At 43.2% G+C, this 19,717-nt stretch overlaps 2 protein-coding genes across 4 annotated transcripts in view; one reads left to right on the top strand and one right to left on the bottom strand.

The window, feature by feature from the left end:
* Window positions 1-9: 9 nt before the first annotated feature.
* cdc40 (cell division cycle 40 homolog (S. cerevisiae)) lies at window positions 10-12,692 on the bottom strand. Its single transcript, XM_062411125.1, has 15 exons — window positions 12,469-12,692; window positions 11,998-12,084; window positions 11,597-11,726; window positions 11,414-11,500; window positions 11,161-11,300; window positions 10,888-10,984; window positions 10,625-10,764; window positions 9,744-9,818; window positions 9,315-9,360; window positions 7,667-7,768; window positions 6,542-6,657; window positions 6,101-6,234; window positions 3,187-3,263; window positions 1,036-1,180; window positions 10-592 (listed from the first exon to the last, which is right to left on the bottom strand). Exons 1-15 carry the CDS (start codon window positions 12,658-12,660, stop codon window positions 415-417), a joined length of 1,746 nt encoding a protein of 581 aa, XP_062267109.1. The 5' UTR covers window positions 12,661-12,692; the 3' UTR covers window positions 10-414.
* Window positions 12,693-13,210: 518 nt separating this feature from the next.
* wasf1 (WASP family member 1) overlaps window positions 13,211-19,717 on the top strand; it is a 45,828-nt gene continuing 39,321 nt past the window's right edge. Inside the window, exon 1 of one of the 3 annotated variants that reach the window (XM_062412081.1) lies at window positions 13,211-13,816. The gene's annotated coding sequence lies outside the window, so the exon portion shown is untranslated. The remainder of the gene's footprint in view (window positions 13,817-19,717) is intronic. The other 2 variants (XM_062412079.1, XM_062412080.1) reach the window with 2 other exon arrangements.

The raw sequence follows: 19,717 nt of genomic DNA, 5'->3' as shown, positions 1-19,717 counted from the left end.
TTTAAGAAGTATATTTCACAGAATGTTTATTTCCACAAAAGGGATGGTCACAATTAAAAACAAATGATTTTATCAAGGATTACAAATGTATACTAAACAGAGCATTGCCATTTAAAATAAAAACATTTACTGAAAGAAAAAAGAAGAAGCCAAAGTAGCCCTCAATTGTGTTTGTTGTAGCAGAAACAACCTCTAAAAGCTTGTTTGTGTTCATCTTTGTACAGATACATTACAGGAGTTTACACATTTGAGCTCTTATGGGACACAATAAACACTGCAACAATTAGACTGGATACCAGTCCTGTGGCATTCACCTCGACAAATGTTAACAAACCCCATGGGACAAACAAACCCTCTCTGCGTCTAAAGTAAAAAAGTTCAGTTCTGCCCCTCACATCCCACCCAGAGCAGTTTCTAGTCCCACAGTTTGATTTGTCCGTCCCAGCCGCAGGTGATGACCTTGGAGGTTTCGTGTGGATGCCACAGGGCGCTGATGCAAACCTTGTCGTGAGCCTTGATCCTTTGGTAAAGCTTGGTGGTCTTCCAATCCCAGATGTTCAGCTTTCCATCCGCATCTCCCGAGACCACGTAGCTGGTAGAAAGCAAAGGAACATGAGTGCTTCTCTAAAAAAAGGGCTTCTCTCTCCACTTCACCTGCCAAAAGGTGGGAGTTTTTGAATTTTTGGTATTTAGTCTGGCCAAGAGTTGCCATGGCTACTGAGAGGAACTGAGGACACCAGTTCACACATGTGGGTGGGGGTGGGTGAGAGGCGGGGGAGAAAACAGGTCCTAATGGGTATTTTGGCTAAAATTAGGACGCTGAACTGTCCTACTTATCTCTCCTTTTGGAACTCATACACTAGATAATGTGAGGAGACTGTTCTCCACAGCTCTTCAACAGCAGAAGCATCTGTATGAAGCTTTTTTTGACGCCATACTGTACATTTTTCACTAACTGGAATAAAATGCTTCCTGCTGTTTGTTTTAATTTCCTCCTAATGATATTTAAAAATTATTGAGTGACAAAATGTTTACCTCATGTCTGGGGAGAAGTCGACTTGGCAGGCATAGCCGGCCACCATGTGGCCCTTGAAGACCTTCTTCTTGTTCAGCCTGAATCGGTTCTGTGCTCCGAAGATTAGAATCTGGTTGTCCATGGACTGGCACGCTAGCCATTTACCTGCGGAGAAAAACAGACACATGACAGCACACTGCTACACAAACCCCATGTTAATATTGCACAAGCACTGAAGTGGTAATAAGATGCATGATGTGTAAGTATGTGCTAAACCTGGCAGGGTGATACAACTGATCTTTACTCTGAGTGAATGTCTGAACCAAGTTTTAATCCATTTCCTCATTGGGTTCTCGAGATGAGCTCACAAGAGATTTGTACTGATTTGAAGTTCTTTGAACTTATAACTTACAAGAATGGAACAGAAGAACAAACTTAAAATGCCTCCGGCCACTGGCTCATCCCTGGGGCATAAAAGTGTGGACATTTGCTTTTGAGTAGACAACCCTCTGAAGTAGGGTTAGGAACTCATCACTCTGCCATGGCTAAATTGGGAAGATTAGGGAGTTGTAGTGAAAAAAGAAAAGTTTTTTTCCCTCAGTGACTGCTCAGTGAAGATCTACTTTACAGAGCTTTTCAGCTCCTGACAACGCTGCGGTCTCCAAGTCACCACACAGTGATAAGAGGCAGCGCTCCAGTGTCAAGGCATTACATGACTCAGTGCACTTCTTAAAAGGAAACATGCTGGAAATTATTAATGTGGTATGAGAAAGCGCTCTGGTGTTGGTGGGCAGTATGTGCATGTGCGTGTGTGTTTGTGTGTGTCCTCTTACATCCCCTCTCACAAGTGTCAGCTGCGATTAGTGCAGAATAAGAAACAACTTCACAGATGTCACCGGTGCTCTAAGGCTCTGTCGTTCGATGACTAAGATGGAAAGAGGAGAGCGATTGTGCATGTGGTGCTTTGTGGGCCTAGTGCCATTAAGGCATCAGAGAAAACTCATCTGTTTCCTACTGAAAAAACATGTATTGTTCAGAGGCTGACGAGAAGCAAACCATTAACGGACAGATAAGAACGTTGCCCAAAGGAAGGAATAGAGAGAGAGAGAGAGTGGGATAGCATGAAAGAAAGACTCAAACGAGGTAGAGCGAGAAGGAACAAATAAGCAAGGAAGGATTGAGGTCGATGAAACTTGTTTACACATATCTTTGTTCCTGCTATGTTTGTAGTTTTATGGGTTGCCATGTACTGGAAGTCTTGACTGGCATCCCAATGGTCATGGCAGGATTTGATGCGTCTGGCACTTTCCCCCTGTGTCCAGGCTTTATGACAGTTGTGTTGATTCTCTCATTCAACTCTCAGCACAGGGTAATTCCAACATCAAACTCTTCCATTATCCAATTTTTGGCCACTGCCTCACGTTTTTCCTTGTACCTACAAATGATATCTGTAAACGCAGTAGACCCTCTCGTCTGCATCGTGAAAATACATACTAACTCTCAGGAATATAACCAACGAACCTCAAAGCATTGTGTCAAGCAACTGTTATTTTTAAGAAAGGATCAGAGACTTCTTTCAGTAAAAGCTTGTTCCTCTTAGCTCACATGAATCAACTGGTAAAAGGATTTCCAAGCCCCCCCTTCAGATTTCATACCTTTCTGGAATCCAACTGATGGAAATCTATAAAAGCCACAGAGATCTTAAATCCCCACGTTTATCCACTTCAGTTTCCCCTCATCCCTCTTTGATGCGCACCGACATGTCGTTAATTGAAACTGCCGGCTGCTGTGTGCTCTGCAGTTCACTCCCTCGCCTCCACCACAGCATGGAGTGTTTGAACAGCGCTCTGTGACAGCTGGAGCACCCGGAGCAAACGGAGGATTGGGAAGATCAGGTCATGTATGTGCTCTATTGAAGGATGTATCTGAGTACGCCTGTCGGCCTGTCGTTCCTAATTGGGCCCTATCCTGATCCAGTGACAGGCTCTGGATGTCTCCTTCTCACACCTTTAATAAGCTGAACTCAGTCCGCCCCTTGTTTTAGTTCTGCTGAGCAATGGCCAGCAACTTCAATCTGGCAATATAGGTTTATTCTCCCTGGAGATCTCTGCACTGTTAGAGTGTGCTCGTGTGTGTGTGTGTGTTTATTTTGCCACAGTTTGTCAACTCACCATTGGGAGAGAGAGTCACAGCTGGCATGGAGTGCATACTGGGCTCAGCAATGTACTTGAAGTCCACAGGGATGTCCCTGAAAAAGGCACAAAGCACAGTGATTACTTTAGAAAACGGGTTAAACACTGGATGAGAGAACAACCCGAGCAGGACCCTGAAGGAAAAAAACAACCACGTTCAAAGAGCTGTAGCTTGTTTCACACTGCAGCTGCCTACACGCTTGGTTCTGAAGAGAGGACCGCTAAAGTGAAAGATCAGGTGGTGTCGCGTTTACAGCTACTGCATGCCAGTTAGTGTTTGATGCTGCACCACCGACTGTGCAGGCAACCAATTATTCATTAATCCGTTTTGTCTCCCTGCTTTGGGACGGAGAGGGAACTTGGCTATTTAATCTTAAATTGTCTGCAGAAGATTATTCAAACTAACAGTTCACCGTGTGTGTGTGTGTGTGTCTGCCAGGATGACAGCGTGGCAATTTGTGTTTGCTTTTCTGTTGACCTTCCAGAACTTGCTGCGAACAAAATGTGTCTTTCTGTCTTAAGTGTGTGTGTTGGATCCTTTCAAGTAAGAGCCAAAGAGCAACAGCCGTCAACACATCTTGCTCTCTGCTTAAACTAAAGCTCCGTCTGTTTCTTTCACTGAGAAGTAACAGCTGGAGTCGAGTGAAGGGAGTAAGACCAAAAATGGACATCGAAGAACTACAGACAAATGAGAAATGGAGTCCCTCAGACAGATAAAACACACTCGGAGTCATGTGTGCGTAGACAGTCGGACATTAAAAAGGGGCCCCTCGGGTTTGTCAGAGCCAATGTCTGCAGACAAGCTAAACTCTGACGAGATAACAAAGCCGTCAGATTCCCTGTTCTGAACTGGAAAAATGTTGTGAGGGGATGAAAGGGAATAAACGTATGACAAACAATCTACCCACAAGAGATGTTCATGAATCATAGATGATTTACTGTTTGTTGTGTTTCGCGCCGATCAAGCTCAGGGACAGCGGCTCAAACAGAAACAGGATTTTGATATATTTTAATTATAAAGTCCAGTTTGTCAGGCAGAACAGCTGCGGACCCTGACCAAGGGGGAGACTGAGTGAGATGGAGGCAGCTGCCTGATCGGGCTCGGAGAAAATGTTAATTCTGCCCTCCGGTTAGAAATGGTGGATTTACATTTCACAGCAACTTAATACGTTCTCAGCGTAGTTACCATACGAGTGCAGAGGGAGAACTTGTTTTATTCATTGTTTTATTTTCTTCATGTGAATGTCACTGTTGCCCTTAATGTCACACTGAACACAACTCAAAATCATGCAGCTCAATAGTCAGGGTTAAATTGTCAAATATTCATATTCGTAATCTGGTTTGATTCAACTTCTGTGTACTTTTACAGGCAGCTGTGGGTCTGGAGCGTTCACTAACCAGAAGGCCGTTGGTTTGATGCCCTGCTCCTCCATTAAGCACTCTGAGGTGTCCTCGGGCAAGATACTGAATCCCTAAATGTCCCAGATTCCTCCGTCAAGTGTGTGAATGGTGTGTGACAGAAAATGCAATTTTTTTGGATGTCTCAGGCAAGAAAATTGGTTCACTTTGTAATTCCAACAATGTCCTTCATTCATTCCAACCCAGTTTCATTGTTCCTTAAATGACATCTAATCCTCCTTCAGTGTGTACTGCAGATTCTACATTCCCTTGTGACAAACCTCTGCTGCAGATAAAGTAGCCTCCCCAGAATCCTCATGAATATGTGTGTAAGAAGAAGGATAGAATTTGAATCACATGTGGGCATTTCGCACTGTGATTCGAATCACTTGTAAATTTGCTGCCTCACATGGTTTTCTAACCATCTGGCATTTTCCTCTCACCCTGCCCGTCTCTGCCAGCCTTGGCTTCGACTCCCATGATGCGAGACTGTTCTGGGGAATTCAGTCTAATGCCGGTATGTAACCGCTCTAATAAGAGGGGAATGGCTCCAAGAGGAAGGAGGAAAAGGAAGAGCTAAGAGCCAGGTGGCATCCGTGGGAGAAAGAAGCACAGTAAAGCCACTCTTCAGACCGAAATACCGCTCGCATGCTCGCTCCCACGCTGCACTACAAAGGCCCATGGGACCCCCCCCCCCCCCCCTCTTAGACAAGTATAGAAAATGGAGTCATGGGATATGTTACCAAATTGCTCCACATTTTTGTTGATATTTTATTATGCCTTTCAAGTTCATGACATTAAGCTTGTGTGAACCGTTTTAGAAGCTAATCCCCATTTTTCTTATTACGGAGTAAAAAAACAAGAGAGCTAGGAAGTTGTTTATGTAAATCCACAGGAGGCTTCCTTTATCAGCTGCTCTTTAAATATTCATCACCTCAGAGCAAAGAATACAGACATTTGTTTATCACCACAGGACCACTGGCCAATCCGCAGGCTGCCCATGTGGTCTCTCCTGATTTGCTACATGCGAAGACAATTTCAATAAATAAAATGAGCTCATTTAAAAACATGTACGTGTCTTGTTTCTGTAATTTCAGGAAGGAGAATTCCATGTATCTGACCTTTCAGCCATCCAAGTGCATCTTTTCATTTAAAAAACAGGGGTTATTGTTGGAGCATTGTCACTGGACATTGTTTAACTCCAGGGGCTAAGAAAACAAGCAGAGTAACAGATGCATGTGAAGCAGGCAAACTGTGGCAGAGGCTGTGACTCAGGGCACATTAGCAGCACAGCTGGGTGAACAGTACAGTGCAGGGTCGTCTGGAGGTGTGTTGATGTCTGCACTTCTTATTAATGTCTAATGAGAGGTTCAGGACAGAATATACTGTTTTGTGTGTTAATAGTTTGTCCTTGGTTTTTCTTGTTGTCACCAAGATGCACCTCAATGAGGCTGATGAACCGACCTGTCCTGCTTTTAAATTAGTCTGTACTTACCACTCCCACACTCTGAGACTTTTATCGTCGGATGTGCTGACAAACCGACGGTTCTCATCAACAAAGGTGATGGTGTTGACGGCTCCCAGGTGGCGGTCGTACTCCTGAACCACCTCCTTCGTTCTGATGTCCCACTGTCAAAGATCAGAGACAGAGCGAGGTTAATACATTCATCTCTGACCAGTCAGGAAAATAACTTGTTTGATGACAGCTTTTCCCTCTTTCTTGAGCATTACATATTTTCGACCACCCTGATGCTGCTGTGATTCATAACCTGCTTTAGTCCAGACAGCCTGTGAACCTCTAGCGAAGCGTGCACACACACACACACAACTACTATGAGCACTGGGGGTATATATACACCGAAATGTATGTGTACACCTGTACAACTGGGGAAGACATGGGGAGATGGTTGTAGCTGCAAAAAAATACCAACTCTACCTGAACAATTTTCTTGTCCGACATGCCGGCCACGAAAAGGTTCTGCTTCTCCTCATCCGGGTTGAACTTAACACAGTACGGGACCTTTTTGTTGGTGAAGGGGGAGATGCACTTGCCTGTGGAGGAAAGCAAATTGAAAGTCAAAGTTCCAGAATAATTCAGTGGCTTTTCAGAAACCTAAACTCAAGTTGTTTAAAAGTCTGCGGCCGTCCCCGCAGACAGAAACAGCTCAGGCGTAACACAATGTGTTCATTCAGCAGAGCTGAATCCCCACGGGGCTGATGCTTCCACCACTGTTGGAGCTGAGAGAACAGGACATTACAATGACTACACCAGGAAACCCTTCAATTTAGAATGAAAGCTCTTAACCAACATAAGTTCTATAGTGTCGTCAGTGATTTAACTGAAACTGGAACAATTCTGGAATAAAGTAGAACGAGAAAAGATCCCTGCGTGTGCATGGGAACTTCAGGGGTTCCTGCTCTCACCGATGTTACAGGTCCCCGTTAACTTTTACCTCATGAACCCCTCTATCTATTTTTATGTGTAGCTGCAAGAAATAATTAACTCTTAACTCAAGTACTTGGAAAACATGTTGACACAAGGGATCCTGTTATCAACAAGTGGGGGATATTACTCGTTTCTGCCCTCTGCTGGACAGGCAGTCTTGGGTTGAGAGGGGCGGATAGAGACAGATGATCAGAAGGGAGAGACGACATGGTTTTCTTTTGGGGCTAATGTTGCATTGACCTCTATGTCAACTGGATTTTTATTATCTTTTTTTAATGCAACTATTTTTTCTGGGGCCCAAAATGAACAATTATTTTCATTAATAATGAATCTGCAGATTGTCTTTGATGGATGAATTGGCTATTCCATGAAATATGATGAACGGCCATCTCAATTTCCTTCAGCCAGAGGGGACAACTGCAATTTTATTATTTTATCTGACCCATAATCCAAACCAAGAATAAAATGCACTCATTATCACTATAATAAAAAACAGCCAGCAAATCTGAGAAGCTCTAGTGAGGGTATTCAGGTGTAATCGTCAGTGGCTCTGATTTGACAGGTATGTGTGTGGTTAAACAGTCCATGTCAGGGGCAAAATGAGGACCAGCGTACCTGTTTCAGTGTCCCACAGTTTCAGGTAGCGGTCATAGGCAGCGCTGAGGAACTGGGTCCCACTGTTGTTGAAGCAAATGTCTCGTACTGCTTTGCTGTGGCCTAACACACAGAGAAAATTCACACACTCATTACAAACAAATACATACATATTTTTTCCAGAGAAAATTCACTTCATATGTCTTATTTCCAAAAGTCTTCCTTTGATACACAATTCATTTGAGGGGACTTGAAATCTGGTTATGGGAAAGAAAGGATGTTGAGGGTGACAGATGAAGAGGGCTGTGGGAGACGAGGGGAATAGAATCATTAAATGAGCTTGGAGAGAGTGAGAAAAAAATAACACATGCTCCTTCAGTCTTTTCAACTGCTCTCCACCTTTTTTTATTCTATTCCTAGTCCCAATATACGTACGTAGCCTTTTGGCTTTATCTCAGGGAGGGAGACGTGAGGTCCCAGTGGGATTGGTGCTCACAGATGCTCCCCCTTGTTAAAGCTGGCTTTTTATCAGGATTGCGCTGTTTCCCCAGCGATAAAAGGGCCCAGTGAAGTGTCTGCCTGCTCGCTGGCTCTAAACCCTGCTCGCTGACAGGCCAACGCTGCCATCACAAACAACTTGGATGTGTATGTGCAGGAAAACACAGGAACACAAAGTACTGAAAGCAGGGCAGACATTACCAAATATACGGTTTGTCTCTGTCTGTATGAAGATACACACATAATGAAATGCATACTTATTAATGCCCTGTGTCCAAATATATTTACTGTTCCAACTGTTTGGTGATTAGGACAAACATTCGAAGATAATGGGCATTTCAATAAATTTAAATATCCTCCAATTACAGGAAATATAACTAGAACAGCCCCAGCAGAGTACATTGCTCAGACAAGGACCAACAGTCCCCTTAAAAAAAAACATGTTTAAATTCACTGGATCTGGATCTACACCAAATTTCACCAACTCAAAAATATTAGTCCCCTTATCATGTCAGATCTTTTTTCATCGAGATCCATGAATTATATTCTGAGAAATCAATAAACATAGTAAGTAGTATATTCTCCACAATGCATCTTTGGACTTCTAATGTTGCTCTGACGGAAAAACAATTAACATCATCAGCTGCATCTCTGCTGCTACACACACACAAGCACGCATAGATTCAGGCTATTCACGCCTAAATTGTGTTCCCTCTTCCTGTGCACCGGCTCCTCTCTGTGTCTAGTGCTCTCCCCTGCCCCTCGTTCACACCGGCCCCGGGGCTCCTGAATTATGCATATTCTGTGAAGGAGCTGACAAGCAGAACCATGGCTGCAAACAATCTCTATTCTGACAGCGTGCTGTCTCTGGAAGAGTGTCAGAGTGACCTGCATGCATTAGCCGGAACACCCCAGACCCCAACAGGAAAAAAAACCTACACTTTCTCTCAACGATCAGCAGACGTGTCATTAGCATATAAGTAATGCTGAGCTCACGGTCTGTTCCTGGTTTGCGTTTCCCAAAAATCAGTTGGTCTTCAAGCAGATTTCATGTTTTCTAATCATATGCTGTTTTATATAAAATAATACAATATTATGTCACCATTTTATACAGTGGATAGTCATTATTCACTAAAAATAGAATTATGAGCAGAGATCTTAGCTTACTCACCAATAAACGTCCGTATACACCTCCTCTCGCCGTAGACTTCCCACAGCTGTGGAGAGAAGGAGGTAAAACTGAAAATAGATTTGACATCACTGAACCCATCACTACATTAATTCGTATCACCATAGCAAGTGCAAGCTAGCAAAATTTGTGATCATTTGTAGACTCTACAAAGCATCTCATTAAATATAAAAACAAAGCTGTTTTCCACAATGCAGAGTACAATTGATCGAGGTGATTGTAGATATTAGCTTTTAACCTTTTTCAAGAGAATTCATATTTTCAATTCATATTTTGCATGTCCAAATCATTAACCTTTTTCAAGAGAAGAACAATATGAGAAAACGTTAGAGCTCATATAGGGACATGGTTATCAGCCATATCAAAACACAAGTATTACATAATCATTCATAAGCTTCAGTGAGAATTTACCTTGATCTTACAGTCCATGGAGGAGGAGAGCAGTAGATGGCCAGAGCTAGGAAATAGACGGATCGCACTGACACCCTGGAAATAGATTATATTCAGAGATTGAATCACATTAGTCTCTTTATCATGAATATTCTAGTCACAACTGCAGGCACTGGCCCCAACAGACCTGAAAACACATTTCTGTACATTTTGAGATGTGAATTTAGCACAAAATATATTTCGTATGACTTGAACTACACACAGAGCAGAAATGAGGCTCAATCCCTGAACTTTTACAAGCAAAACTAATGGGCAAACACTTGCCATAATATTCAGACAGATATTCTCAATCTTCTCTTCAAAACTTTCTTAAAACTTAGGTGACAAAGCATGGGCGGGCTCAATACTATCTCAACATCAGTGCCTCCACACGCTTATTAGCTTTTCAAACTCTTTGTATTTTAAATTAGATGCTGAGGGGGTGTAACTTCCTGCACAAAGCTGATAGGAGCCAATTTAAAACTTTAGTGATTTCTCTCTCCCTGAAGCACACTGGCAGATCTGAGGCCTGAATCAGATCTTCCTTGGAATAACCCAGTGTTTGCCTTAATATTAAATTATAAAGAAGATGCTTTGACTGAGACGGAATAATTTCTGATATGTCACGGATAATGTATGCATATAAGGCTGTTATCTTGTTAGCCTTGGAATATCAAATGATAAATGTAATTTCCTCTCATAGACCCACAATTCATATTTTGCATGTCCAAATCATTAGTATCCACCTTTGCAGTAGTATAACCTATCTCCAAAGTTTGTGTAGAGAATATTTACAGCTGCAAGGTTTTATAACTGATAGATAATGGACCATTCACAAAGACAAACAAATGATTGTGCCTGACCTTGGTGTGTCCGGACCAGACATGAATCTGTTTCTTAGGCAGATAACACTTGTCTGGAACTTCTGCAGAACGCAGGTTGATGCCAACATCCTGTGGAACGTGGAGATAGGACCTGCCCTGGTAATCATACATGTCCTTAACTGTAGGAGGAGCAAAAAAAGGCAAAATCTGTTAAAACAAATCCTGCAGCATCTGGATGTGTTTTTAAAAAGCAAATAGTACCATAACCGTTCAAATGTCTAAATTAGAAAGGGCAACAGTACCATGGAGAATAGTCTTCTCCTCTGCTGGAGATTCTTCCTCATTCTTTCCCCTCTTCTGTCTCTTGGCCAAGATTTCATCCAGCTCTTTCTTCTCTTCCTGTAAAATAAAATATATCACAACCAAGGTTTCAAACAACAAATAATTTATGTTCTTGGATACAGTCGCAAGCACAGATTGAGCAATTTAAGGTTCATGCCTTTGAGCAAAAGGGAATTACTTGATTAAGTGAAAAGTAGCAGTCTCAGCAACAATATATAGGTATAAAAAAATACCTCTGTTGGTTTGGCCGCATCCTTCTCATCGGCATATTTCGCCCAGGGTCCAAGGAAGTTGTCAATCTCTCCTGCGTCTCCCCCTTTGACCTTTTTTCTTTTCTCAGATTTTGTATGTCCACTCTCAAACACAGTTAAGCCTTCAGGAGGAGCCACAAGATATTACAATTATGATCTTCCTTTAAATAATAATTAATTTAAAATGTGTTTTAGGTATGTGGCCAGATGTAGACAAATTGCTTTTAATCATTACCTTTATTTTTCTCAGCGTCCTCTACTGAACCGATGTAGCTAGTTGTGGATACATTGTGAGTGTCCACAGAGGGATCTAGAGCATAACCTATTAGCAAAGAGGAGAGAGTTATCAAAAAGGTCATTAAAATTCAAAGAGGGTCCATATATCAAACCAATCTCAGGTCAGAAATGGACTCATTACCAAAGGTGGAGAAAGTCCTCCTTTGCTGCTCAAACATGAAGTTGTTGAGGTGAGCAGGTTCTGCGAAGCCAGACAACATGTTCCGTGGGGCAGACATCTGCTGACTTTTGAACGGATTCATCGGCCCGAACTATGAGGAATAATAGAAAAACAAAATCAATAAGAGAGACGTCACCTTTGCAAGACATCAAAGATTCCTTCAATCTATGACCACTGTCACTGCAGGAGTGGAGTTGTTTGTTGACGGCACAGAACCAAAGGATTCATGGGACCGAGATACAGAACATTGTGTTTTGATGGCGTGTACTCAAACTTTGACGCCACACCAAGGCAATTTCATCTAGTATCTTAATACAGTAGCTCATATTTTTGTGATTTGGTTGAGCTCAGTGATACATTACCTCTGGTGCAAACAGCGTTTCAAATGTCGGGTTGTAGGTGACTTCTTTCAGCGCAGGGTCCAGATGTACCCCAGTCTCCACACCCTCCTGACAAGAAGATAGACAATCCGTTAAGTTAGAGTTTTACAAACAGTAGCAGATTAATCAGTGGGTGAATCAGATGATGAATGTAAAAGCAAAAACTCATCACGGAGACAATGTTGATGACCCACTGTTCTTTCTAAACGATAAACAAGTTATTGTTTGATATAGATTCACAGGCTAACACACAACAACTAGCTCCAAGCTCAACGTTTCCCGCTACAACTTATATTTGTTACACAACTGTTATCGCTACTCAATAAACAAATACTCGTTAAGTGTTTATCTTATTTGCTGAAACAGTTAGTTCCAAGTGTTCAGCACAATGTGACTAGCAGTTAACTATTTCAATGTAATGTTAGCTAACGCTAGCTAGCTACGCTAGCTTACCTTCACCGCGACTTCGGGAGCGGAATTGAGAAGAGCCAGAGTCATGGTGGGTTCAGACTGAAGAGGCTTGAGATGGGCCATGGCGTCCGGGTCCACTGGGTCCACTTTCCCCGCAGCGGTTTTCGATTCCGACTCATTCTCCGAGTCCGAATCGCTGCCGTACGAAACGAGGGAACTTATGGCGGCAGACATGTTGGATGTTGTGAATTAGACGGAAGCGGGAGGTGGCACATCCGTTATAGGTTAAAAAAATAAAATGAAGAAAAGAAAAAATACTGAACTTTAACGATTTGGCCCAACAGAACCACACTATTCCCAAATTACATATTATAAAATATGTGTTATATTCATCTAGTTTCTATTTCAATTTAATAATATTTTTGTTTACCTTACAACAGCAGAATTGTGTAATGAGTGGTCGATGTATATAATACATTTAAATAATATTAGACATATATAATGTAGTAAAGAAAAGAATATATCATACATTAACGTCACACTTTAGTGGTATTTTGTTGATCTTAAAACAGCAACATTTGGTTACAGATATATGATAGATTGTAATTATCCTTACAATTACAATAGAGCCTATCTGTTTGTCAGTTCCTGTCAGTGCCTGCCAGTGCTCGGGCCCTAAATATAACGTAATAAAGAAAAGTAAAATGTTGTACTTCAATGAATTTTCAAAACAGCACTGTATTATGTCATGTTTTTTTTTTACCATTATTTCCCCTTGTTTGTGGCAGGGACACATGGGGATGTGTTGTGTAGTAAATGTGTTATAACCAGATCGACTCATCTTGATCGACATGATCGAATCGACGGTCCTTCCCTGGGATCGATTGGACATCAGTTTCAGATAACGAGCCAATACAGCGAGCGCGCACGTCCCCACGAGGATCCCACGAGCGCGTGTCAGTAGCACGGGACGCTCCTCTCCTCTCGCGCCCCCAACAATAGAGTGGTACGTACCATTATCACAGCGCACAATGGGGACATTTCCCCACGAATTGACATCGCTTCGCGTGCTTCACGTCGAAAAGAGCGTGCACGTCGCCCGTGTGTGAGTTTCACGCGGTTTCTTTTTTCCTTCCGAGCCCGCTCTTTGCCTCCTCGGAGCGGATTTAACGCCGGATTCCAGCCGCGTTTCTCCGGAGCGTCCCCTCGGAAACACAGAGTCCCCGGGTCGCTCTCCTCTTCCAGCAGCAGGGCTACATTTGATGTCAGCGACCCGAACAAACATGGAGCCGAGCCGGGGATTTAAAGCCTTGGATACGGGGGCATGCGCTGCGGCTCAGTGAGGATGGACGGACAGTAAAGAGGAATACTTTTTTATCAAACATATCAGGTAAAAGACTAAATAAATAAAGAGGAACATTTTGTTCCTGGGTCACATTGGATATCAACTTGAAATGTGACTTTGGCTCATAACCTCACTGCATCTTACCACAGCATCAGCAAGAACAGCCTCATTGAACCGGAGTCACCATGTTTGTAGCCTTTGACTCGACCGATATAAATGCTGCTGGTAATTCAACCCTGCCTGGCCATCGCTGCCTGACTGTGACCCACCCGGTGCACAGGTGACTAATGTGGCAGCGCTGTTGTTGCAGGAGCCTGAAGTAGCCCACACCATGTGAGCACCAGTACTAGGTTCATTAACGAGTGAATACATGTGTACATGTGTAAGGTGGCTGCTGTGAAGTGTCGATAATCTGCAGAGCTGCACATCTGCATGAGCTGCAGCTGCAGCAGCGTCTTGACATATGCAGAGCAAGAGGGGGGGGCATCGTGTTGGTGAGAAACCGGAGAGCAAATATTTGCAATGCCCCTGAAATTGCATTAAAAATAAAGCCACATGTCGTACATTACCTCTAATGCATTCATTCTTAAGTGAATTGAAGAGTTTGAGGTCTGGGTTGTGCTGACAGAGGCAATGCATGGTTTTATTTTTCCACCCAGTAAGGATGCATTGACTTGCTTCAGGAGAGAGAGAGCGAGAGAGGAGGATATAGGGGCTGGGGTCTATTTCAGCCAGCTAGGGTTTGCAGTCATGGGGGGATGGTAGCCCTCTCAGCCCAGTCAAAATCATGCTTTGCGAAATTTGAAACCTTCTTTGTACTACTTCCAGTGCAGCAGCCAAGGAAGAAGTGGGCACGAGGAGCGGTGTCCTTCAGGGGCTGGGATCCTGCTTTTATAGTGGGGGACAGGTTTCGTGATGTCGTTACATGATGCCCGGCTCATGAGGTGCTGGGTGGCTCACATCAGACAAGCCATATTTCCTGCGTCCTGTCTATTAAAAAGGAATCAGAGGGAGTAACGAGATTCTGCTCTGTTCGAGATACAGCGGTGGCTAAGGAGCAGTCTGTGCTGAAAACGTGTGTTCACATCAGTGGTCGGTGATGAATGAATTACCTTTGGAAACAGCAGCTGCAGAGCCATTGATAAAAGTCTGCGTACGCTGCGTTTGACAGCAGATTAGTGGGGCCAGTTTTTCCTTGTGATGTTTTAAAATTACTTTCAAATGTAGTGATATTGCAGAGCAGACTTAAAAATCCTAGTTATCACATATTTATTCTGGTATTTAATGACATTTAAAGTTCACCTTCCTCAGGACAGCTCAAAGAAATGTCCAAAGAAAAGAGACAGATGTCCCCATCCCGATACCAGCTTTGGAAAGGCCTACATTACTGCAGAAAAATACTAGCATCAACGAGTACGCAAATCTATTCCCTTATCCAATACCATGTCTTTAAAGTACATTAGTTCAACCTAGATAAAACTGCAATTTTCTTCTCACATAACACACTACTTCTTCTTCCTCTCCGCTGCAAGACATCTGTTGCACTGTACTTCAGTGTAGCATTAGCCAGAACTAGCTCAAATGCCTGCAATTTGGCAATAGTCCACACCGGAAAACAACAATGATGGCACTCATCACTTCCATACCGGGGGTCGTAGCATTCAGCTGTTAAAATACATTATACAAATGGTTACTTTCTTAAATGCACTGGTATCGGATTAGTTCTTGGTATCTGCAGACATGCAAAGTTCATATATCATTAAAGGAAACCAGCATTGGAACAGCTCTTAGGAAATACATTCAGGGCACTTAATGCATGTGAAAGCGGCTTTGACCCCTCTGCAGCTGTTAAAATGATCACTCCACAGCAGAGGCATCCACACTGTCACATGACTGAGTGGGAGGTATAGGATAAGTTTCACAACAGTGCAGGTTTTAAAGATGGCTTCATGACGTGTGATTGAAGCCATGCTCCAGTTCGGAGAGTACATGTGCTGAAGTTTGTCTAGTGTGGCCTCCAGTCCGTGTTTCAGGCAAGTTCTTTTGCAGTTATGTTTGTTCTTGAGCTTTTCGTAGAATATGTGGTTTTTCTTTGAGCCTGCTGCAAAACATTAAAGCACAGGTGGAAAGTAGGAAAGTAGAAGGCTCTCGCTACAAAACCTGCTCTTTCATGCATGGATTTCAGTTCTCACTGAAGGGTCTCATCTACAGGTGTGGTGCCAGAATAGAACAATCCCTATCCCCATGGTTTTATGTGTTGCTGTTAGTGAACTCTTTGCTGCGAGGGATGACATTCCTGCACGGTTTTTCAGTTCTTCTTTTTTTCCCTGTGTTTCAGAGGCCCTCGTGATAGAAGAGCTTTGGCATGGCTCCTGCAGAGGCTCTTGGACCTCTCTTATTTGTTGACATTGCACTGATCCTGTGCCAGTTTCTGGCCTTCTCATGCTAACAAGAAGAATATCTCCCTGTCAGAAGCTCTCTTTTGCCTTTCTCCTCAGAGGTGGCGAGGGATGACAGCAGGAGACAGAATTACACAGTCCATAATGAGAGTGTGTAGTAGTGAGAGGAAGAAAAGAAGAGATGAGAGTAAAAAAGAGAGTGATGGCTGCCTGGCACGAGGAGTTGGTGGCAAGAAGATGGGTCAGGGATTCTGGGAAAGGCAGGGAGCTGTGTGTAAAATTGCCACGCCCCTTTACATGCCATTTAGTGCAGCCGCAGACAGACCTCCTATCTCCCAGCAGTTAAGATGCCCCAGAGGCTCCGGCACACAGGAACTATTGTTCTTCCACTTGGCCAGAGCCACTGCTCTATAATACGGCTTCTGTCCGAGGTCTGAACTGGCCTGACAGGGGGACACCAGGGCTTAGTTACTGGGTTTGACTACAGTGTTCCTTGTGTCTTTCTGCCACTGCCTACACCACCCCCTTCCCCCTCTCTGTCCGTATATCTATCCATCCTTGTTTGTCTCTTTAAACTAATTTTTCAATCCGAGATACAGTGCTAATGTTGCTTTACAATTCCAGGGATGCGACAGCAGATATTTTTTGTTAAAACCTGTTTAGTCTGTTTTTTTCTTTTTAAAACAAGCACATTTGAAATTCCCTTTATTTTCCTACGATAAACACAACACATCATAATTTGAGCGTTCACTTAAAAAGTCAACATTTGCCATCTCGTATAACCCCACAATCCGATTTATTAGAGTTTTGAATTGCACTTTTTCTTGCTGTGACTCATCAGCTTTTATCTTTCTGTTAATTTCCTTATATATATTTTTTTTTTGGCCATTCTGAGTCTTTCATTGTCTCACTTTCACTCAGGGGAGCAGAGGGCGATGTCGGGGGTCTCTCGATGAGTTGACGGGATATCTCTGATATCGACTTGTCTGACTGTGTTCGCTGCCAATGCAAACAGGGCAAAACCTCAATAGTCTGTCGTAGCTAGGAGCTGCTCTGACTCAACTGTAGGAACTGAGCCTCATCTCTGTCTCCTCAGACTTTCCCAAGTCAAACGCTCCACCTGCAGTTCTCTCCGTTCTCCTTTTTTGTAGTTTATCTGTGACGCAACCCCCCGCCTGCCAACGTTTTAGACCACAGCTGCTGTGTTTGAGTACAAATGAATGTTCTGTCACTTTAGGCTCTAATCAGCTTACGAAAAAAGATTTATCTTGCTAGCTGTATTTCACATGTGCCCAGTGTCAGCCAGGTGTAAAAAATAATTGTACTTGTTTTGGCTGTATGTAAATGTGGCACAGAACCAATAATACACTGCCAAAACAAAATTAAACTAGAGAAATTGGTGTGACAGCTTACTAATGTCCTTGAATCTTGACTGTTTACTACAAACTGACTGAAGAACTCAACCATCTGATCATTATCATTACCACTTGTCCTTTGAGGGACATGGGGGAGCCAGAGCTAATTCCGGCTGACATTGGGCGAGGGGTGCGTTACACCCTGAACAGGTCACTACAGGTATATTTATGTGAGTATAAATGGCTTGTTTATTTATATTGTTTATTTCAGGTCGCTGTGTTTCTGTTCTGGCTCTAAATGGTGCCATCAGACCTCAAACTCCGAGAATTTGTGTATTGGAATAGACTTGAATATGCAAAGTTCCACATAACCACACCGTGATGGGTGACATGAAATATAGTATATTCTCCTTATTTTTTTCCCTTTCTCTCTCTCTCTCTCTCTCTTTGAGTATCTGTGTGCTGTGATGGGTTCTTATTGAGCTGGAACGGCCGATGCCTTGGTTGTCGGGGCGATTTGTGATGATTGATGGAAGGCGGAGAAATGGGAGGCAAGGCACGTTTATCCCGGCCGCAGCTTGAATCCCTCTCGTCAGGACTCGGGCGTTAGTATTCAATTACCGACACGGGGAACCTTCATTAGGATTTTCATAAGCGCCCATTTTTCTTCTCAGTCCTTCTAGGTAGCAGCACAAGGAATTGCAAGAAGGACGTGGACAGATTGTGAAGGGATAGAAATAACTAAGAGCTAGAGAATGCTTTAGCTCCAAGCACATGATTCATTTCTAGGCATGTTGCAGTTAACAAACTCACTCCTATCTTCTCCTTCATGTTTATTTACTATAAACTGTCTAAAATGCTAGACATAAAAAGAGTAAAAGAGCAAGGCCTTGGCTTGTGATATAAAGGGATGCTGGAGGGAACAACAGAAAGCACTAAGAAAAGAGAGGGAGAGCAACAGGGGAAGTACCCTCTTAGTGTCCCTGTGTGTTTGTCCACAATTTCACAGCGGGGGTGCCTGTGCACACAGACAACTGCTGCTCTCAATTAGGAGCCAATATTTGGTTGTTCCTTTACGGCTCACAGCAAGGATCCAGCTCCGCTTTGGATTTCAACGAGGCCCGAAAACAAGGCTCGCCTGATTTGTGCTGGAAAGATGCCCAGCAGGGACCGCGAGTGTCCGCCTCTCCTCTCGGAAGCGGAGGCAAGCCCGCCTCTCCTTTTTTTTTGTCTTTGATGATAAGCAGGAAACGCCAAATTCACTTAAACCCTCTGCAAGAATTAAAAGCTACGCTCTTTATAGTCTTACTCAGAAACCATTTCCTCTTTGTTTGCTTATCTTACTGCGAAGCTGTCCGTTCTCTCGGACAGACAATTGCTGCAGAGTAGGGGTCAGATAGAGGTCAGAGAAGTCTTACCGGTGAAGGACACATTCTGCTTCATAGGATGACAACATAATAAAGTCTTCCTCCTCCATTCAGTGAAAATGTAAAGACACGGAGGTGGTAGTTGTTTGTGCCTACATGACATTGAAATCAGAGCCAGTCTCACCACGTCGAGCAATGGGAAAGAGACAACAGCAGACTCTTGCATAACTCTTTCTTTTATAGACACATGCCCACAGCTCGGCGTGTGTCAGCGCTACTATTATGTAAAAGCATCTTGTGTTCTTGCTCTCCTTTACGTCAGTGATGCTGACAACCTATAGATAACAATAATCTGTCTTGACGTTGCCAAGGTCCACAGGCGTCATCTCTTTGTCCTTGCTCTGGAGTAATGGTGCACCAGTGTGTGCTTGTTTGTGTGTTTATGCATTAGGTCACATGTGTAGGCCTCTGCATTTTTTTGGTGTGCTAGTGCTCGTTGTTGGTAAGATGGCGGATGTCTGAATGTGATTCAGTGCCTCCGAGGTCCGAGTGTAGCCATGCGTCCAGCCAGTGACCTGTTACCGTGAACCATCATCCTCTTGACATCGCCACCTGCCACTGCGCTGTTCTTGTGAACTGCGGGCTGGTGACGGCTCAACACAAAGTTAGAGAGTTAGAGAGTAGAAATTCATTGAGTAGGTATCTGACACCTTTATTCTGGTGATATAATTGAATAATAATAATCTTTATTATCGTTTTTTCTGGTAAGAACTGACAAATCGACATTGTGATTTCTATGCTATGCAACATTCCCCTTAAAGTCAA

The sequence above is a fragment of the Platichthys flesus genome, chromosome 18, assembly GCF_949316205.1.
Source record: "Platichthys flesus chromosome 18, fPlaFle2.1, whole genome shotgun sequence".
Classification (NCBI taxonomy): domain Eukaryota; kingdom Metazoa; phylum Chordata; class Actinopteri; order Pleuronectiformes; family Pleuronectidae; genus Platichthys; species Platichthys flesus.
The sequence above is the reverse complement of the archived record's forward strand: the minus strand, read 5'-3'. Positions and strand labels throughout refer to the sequence as shown.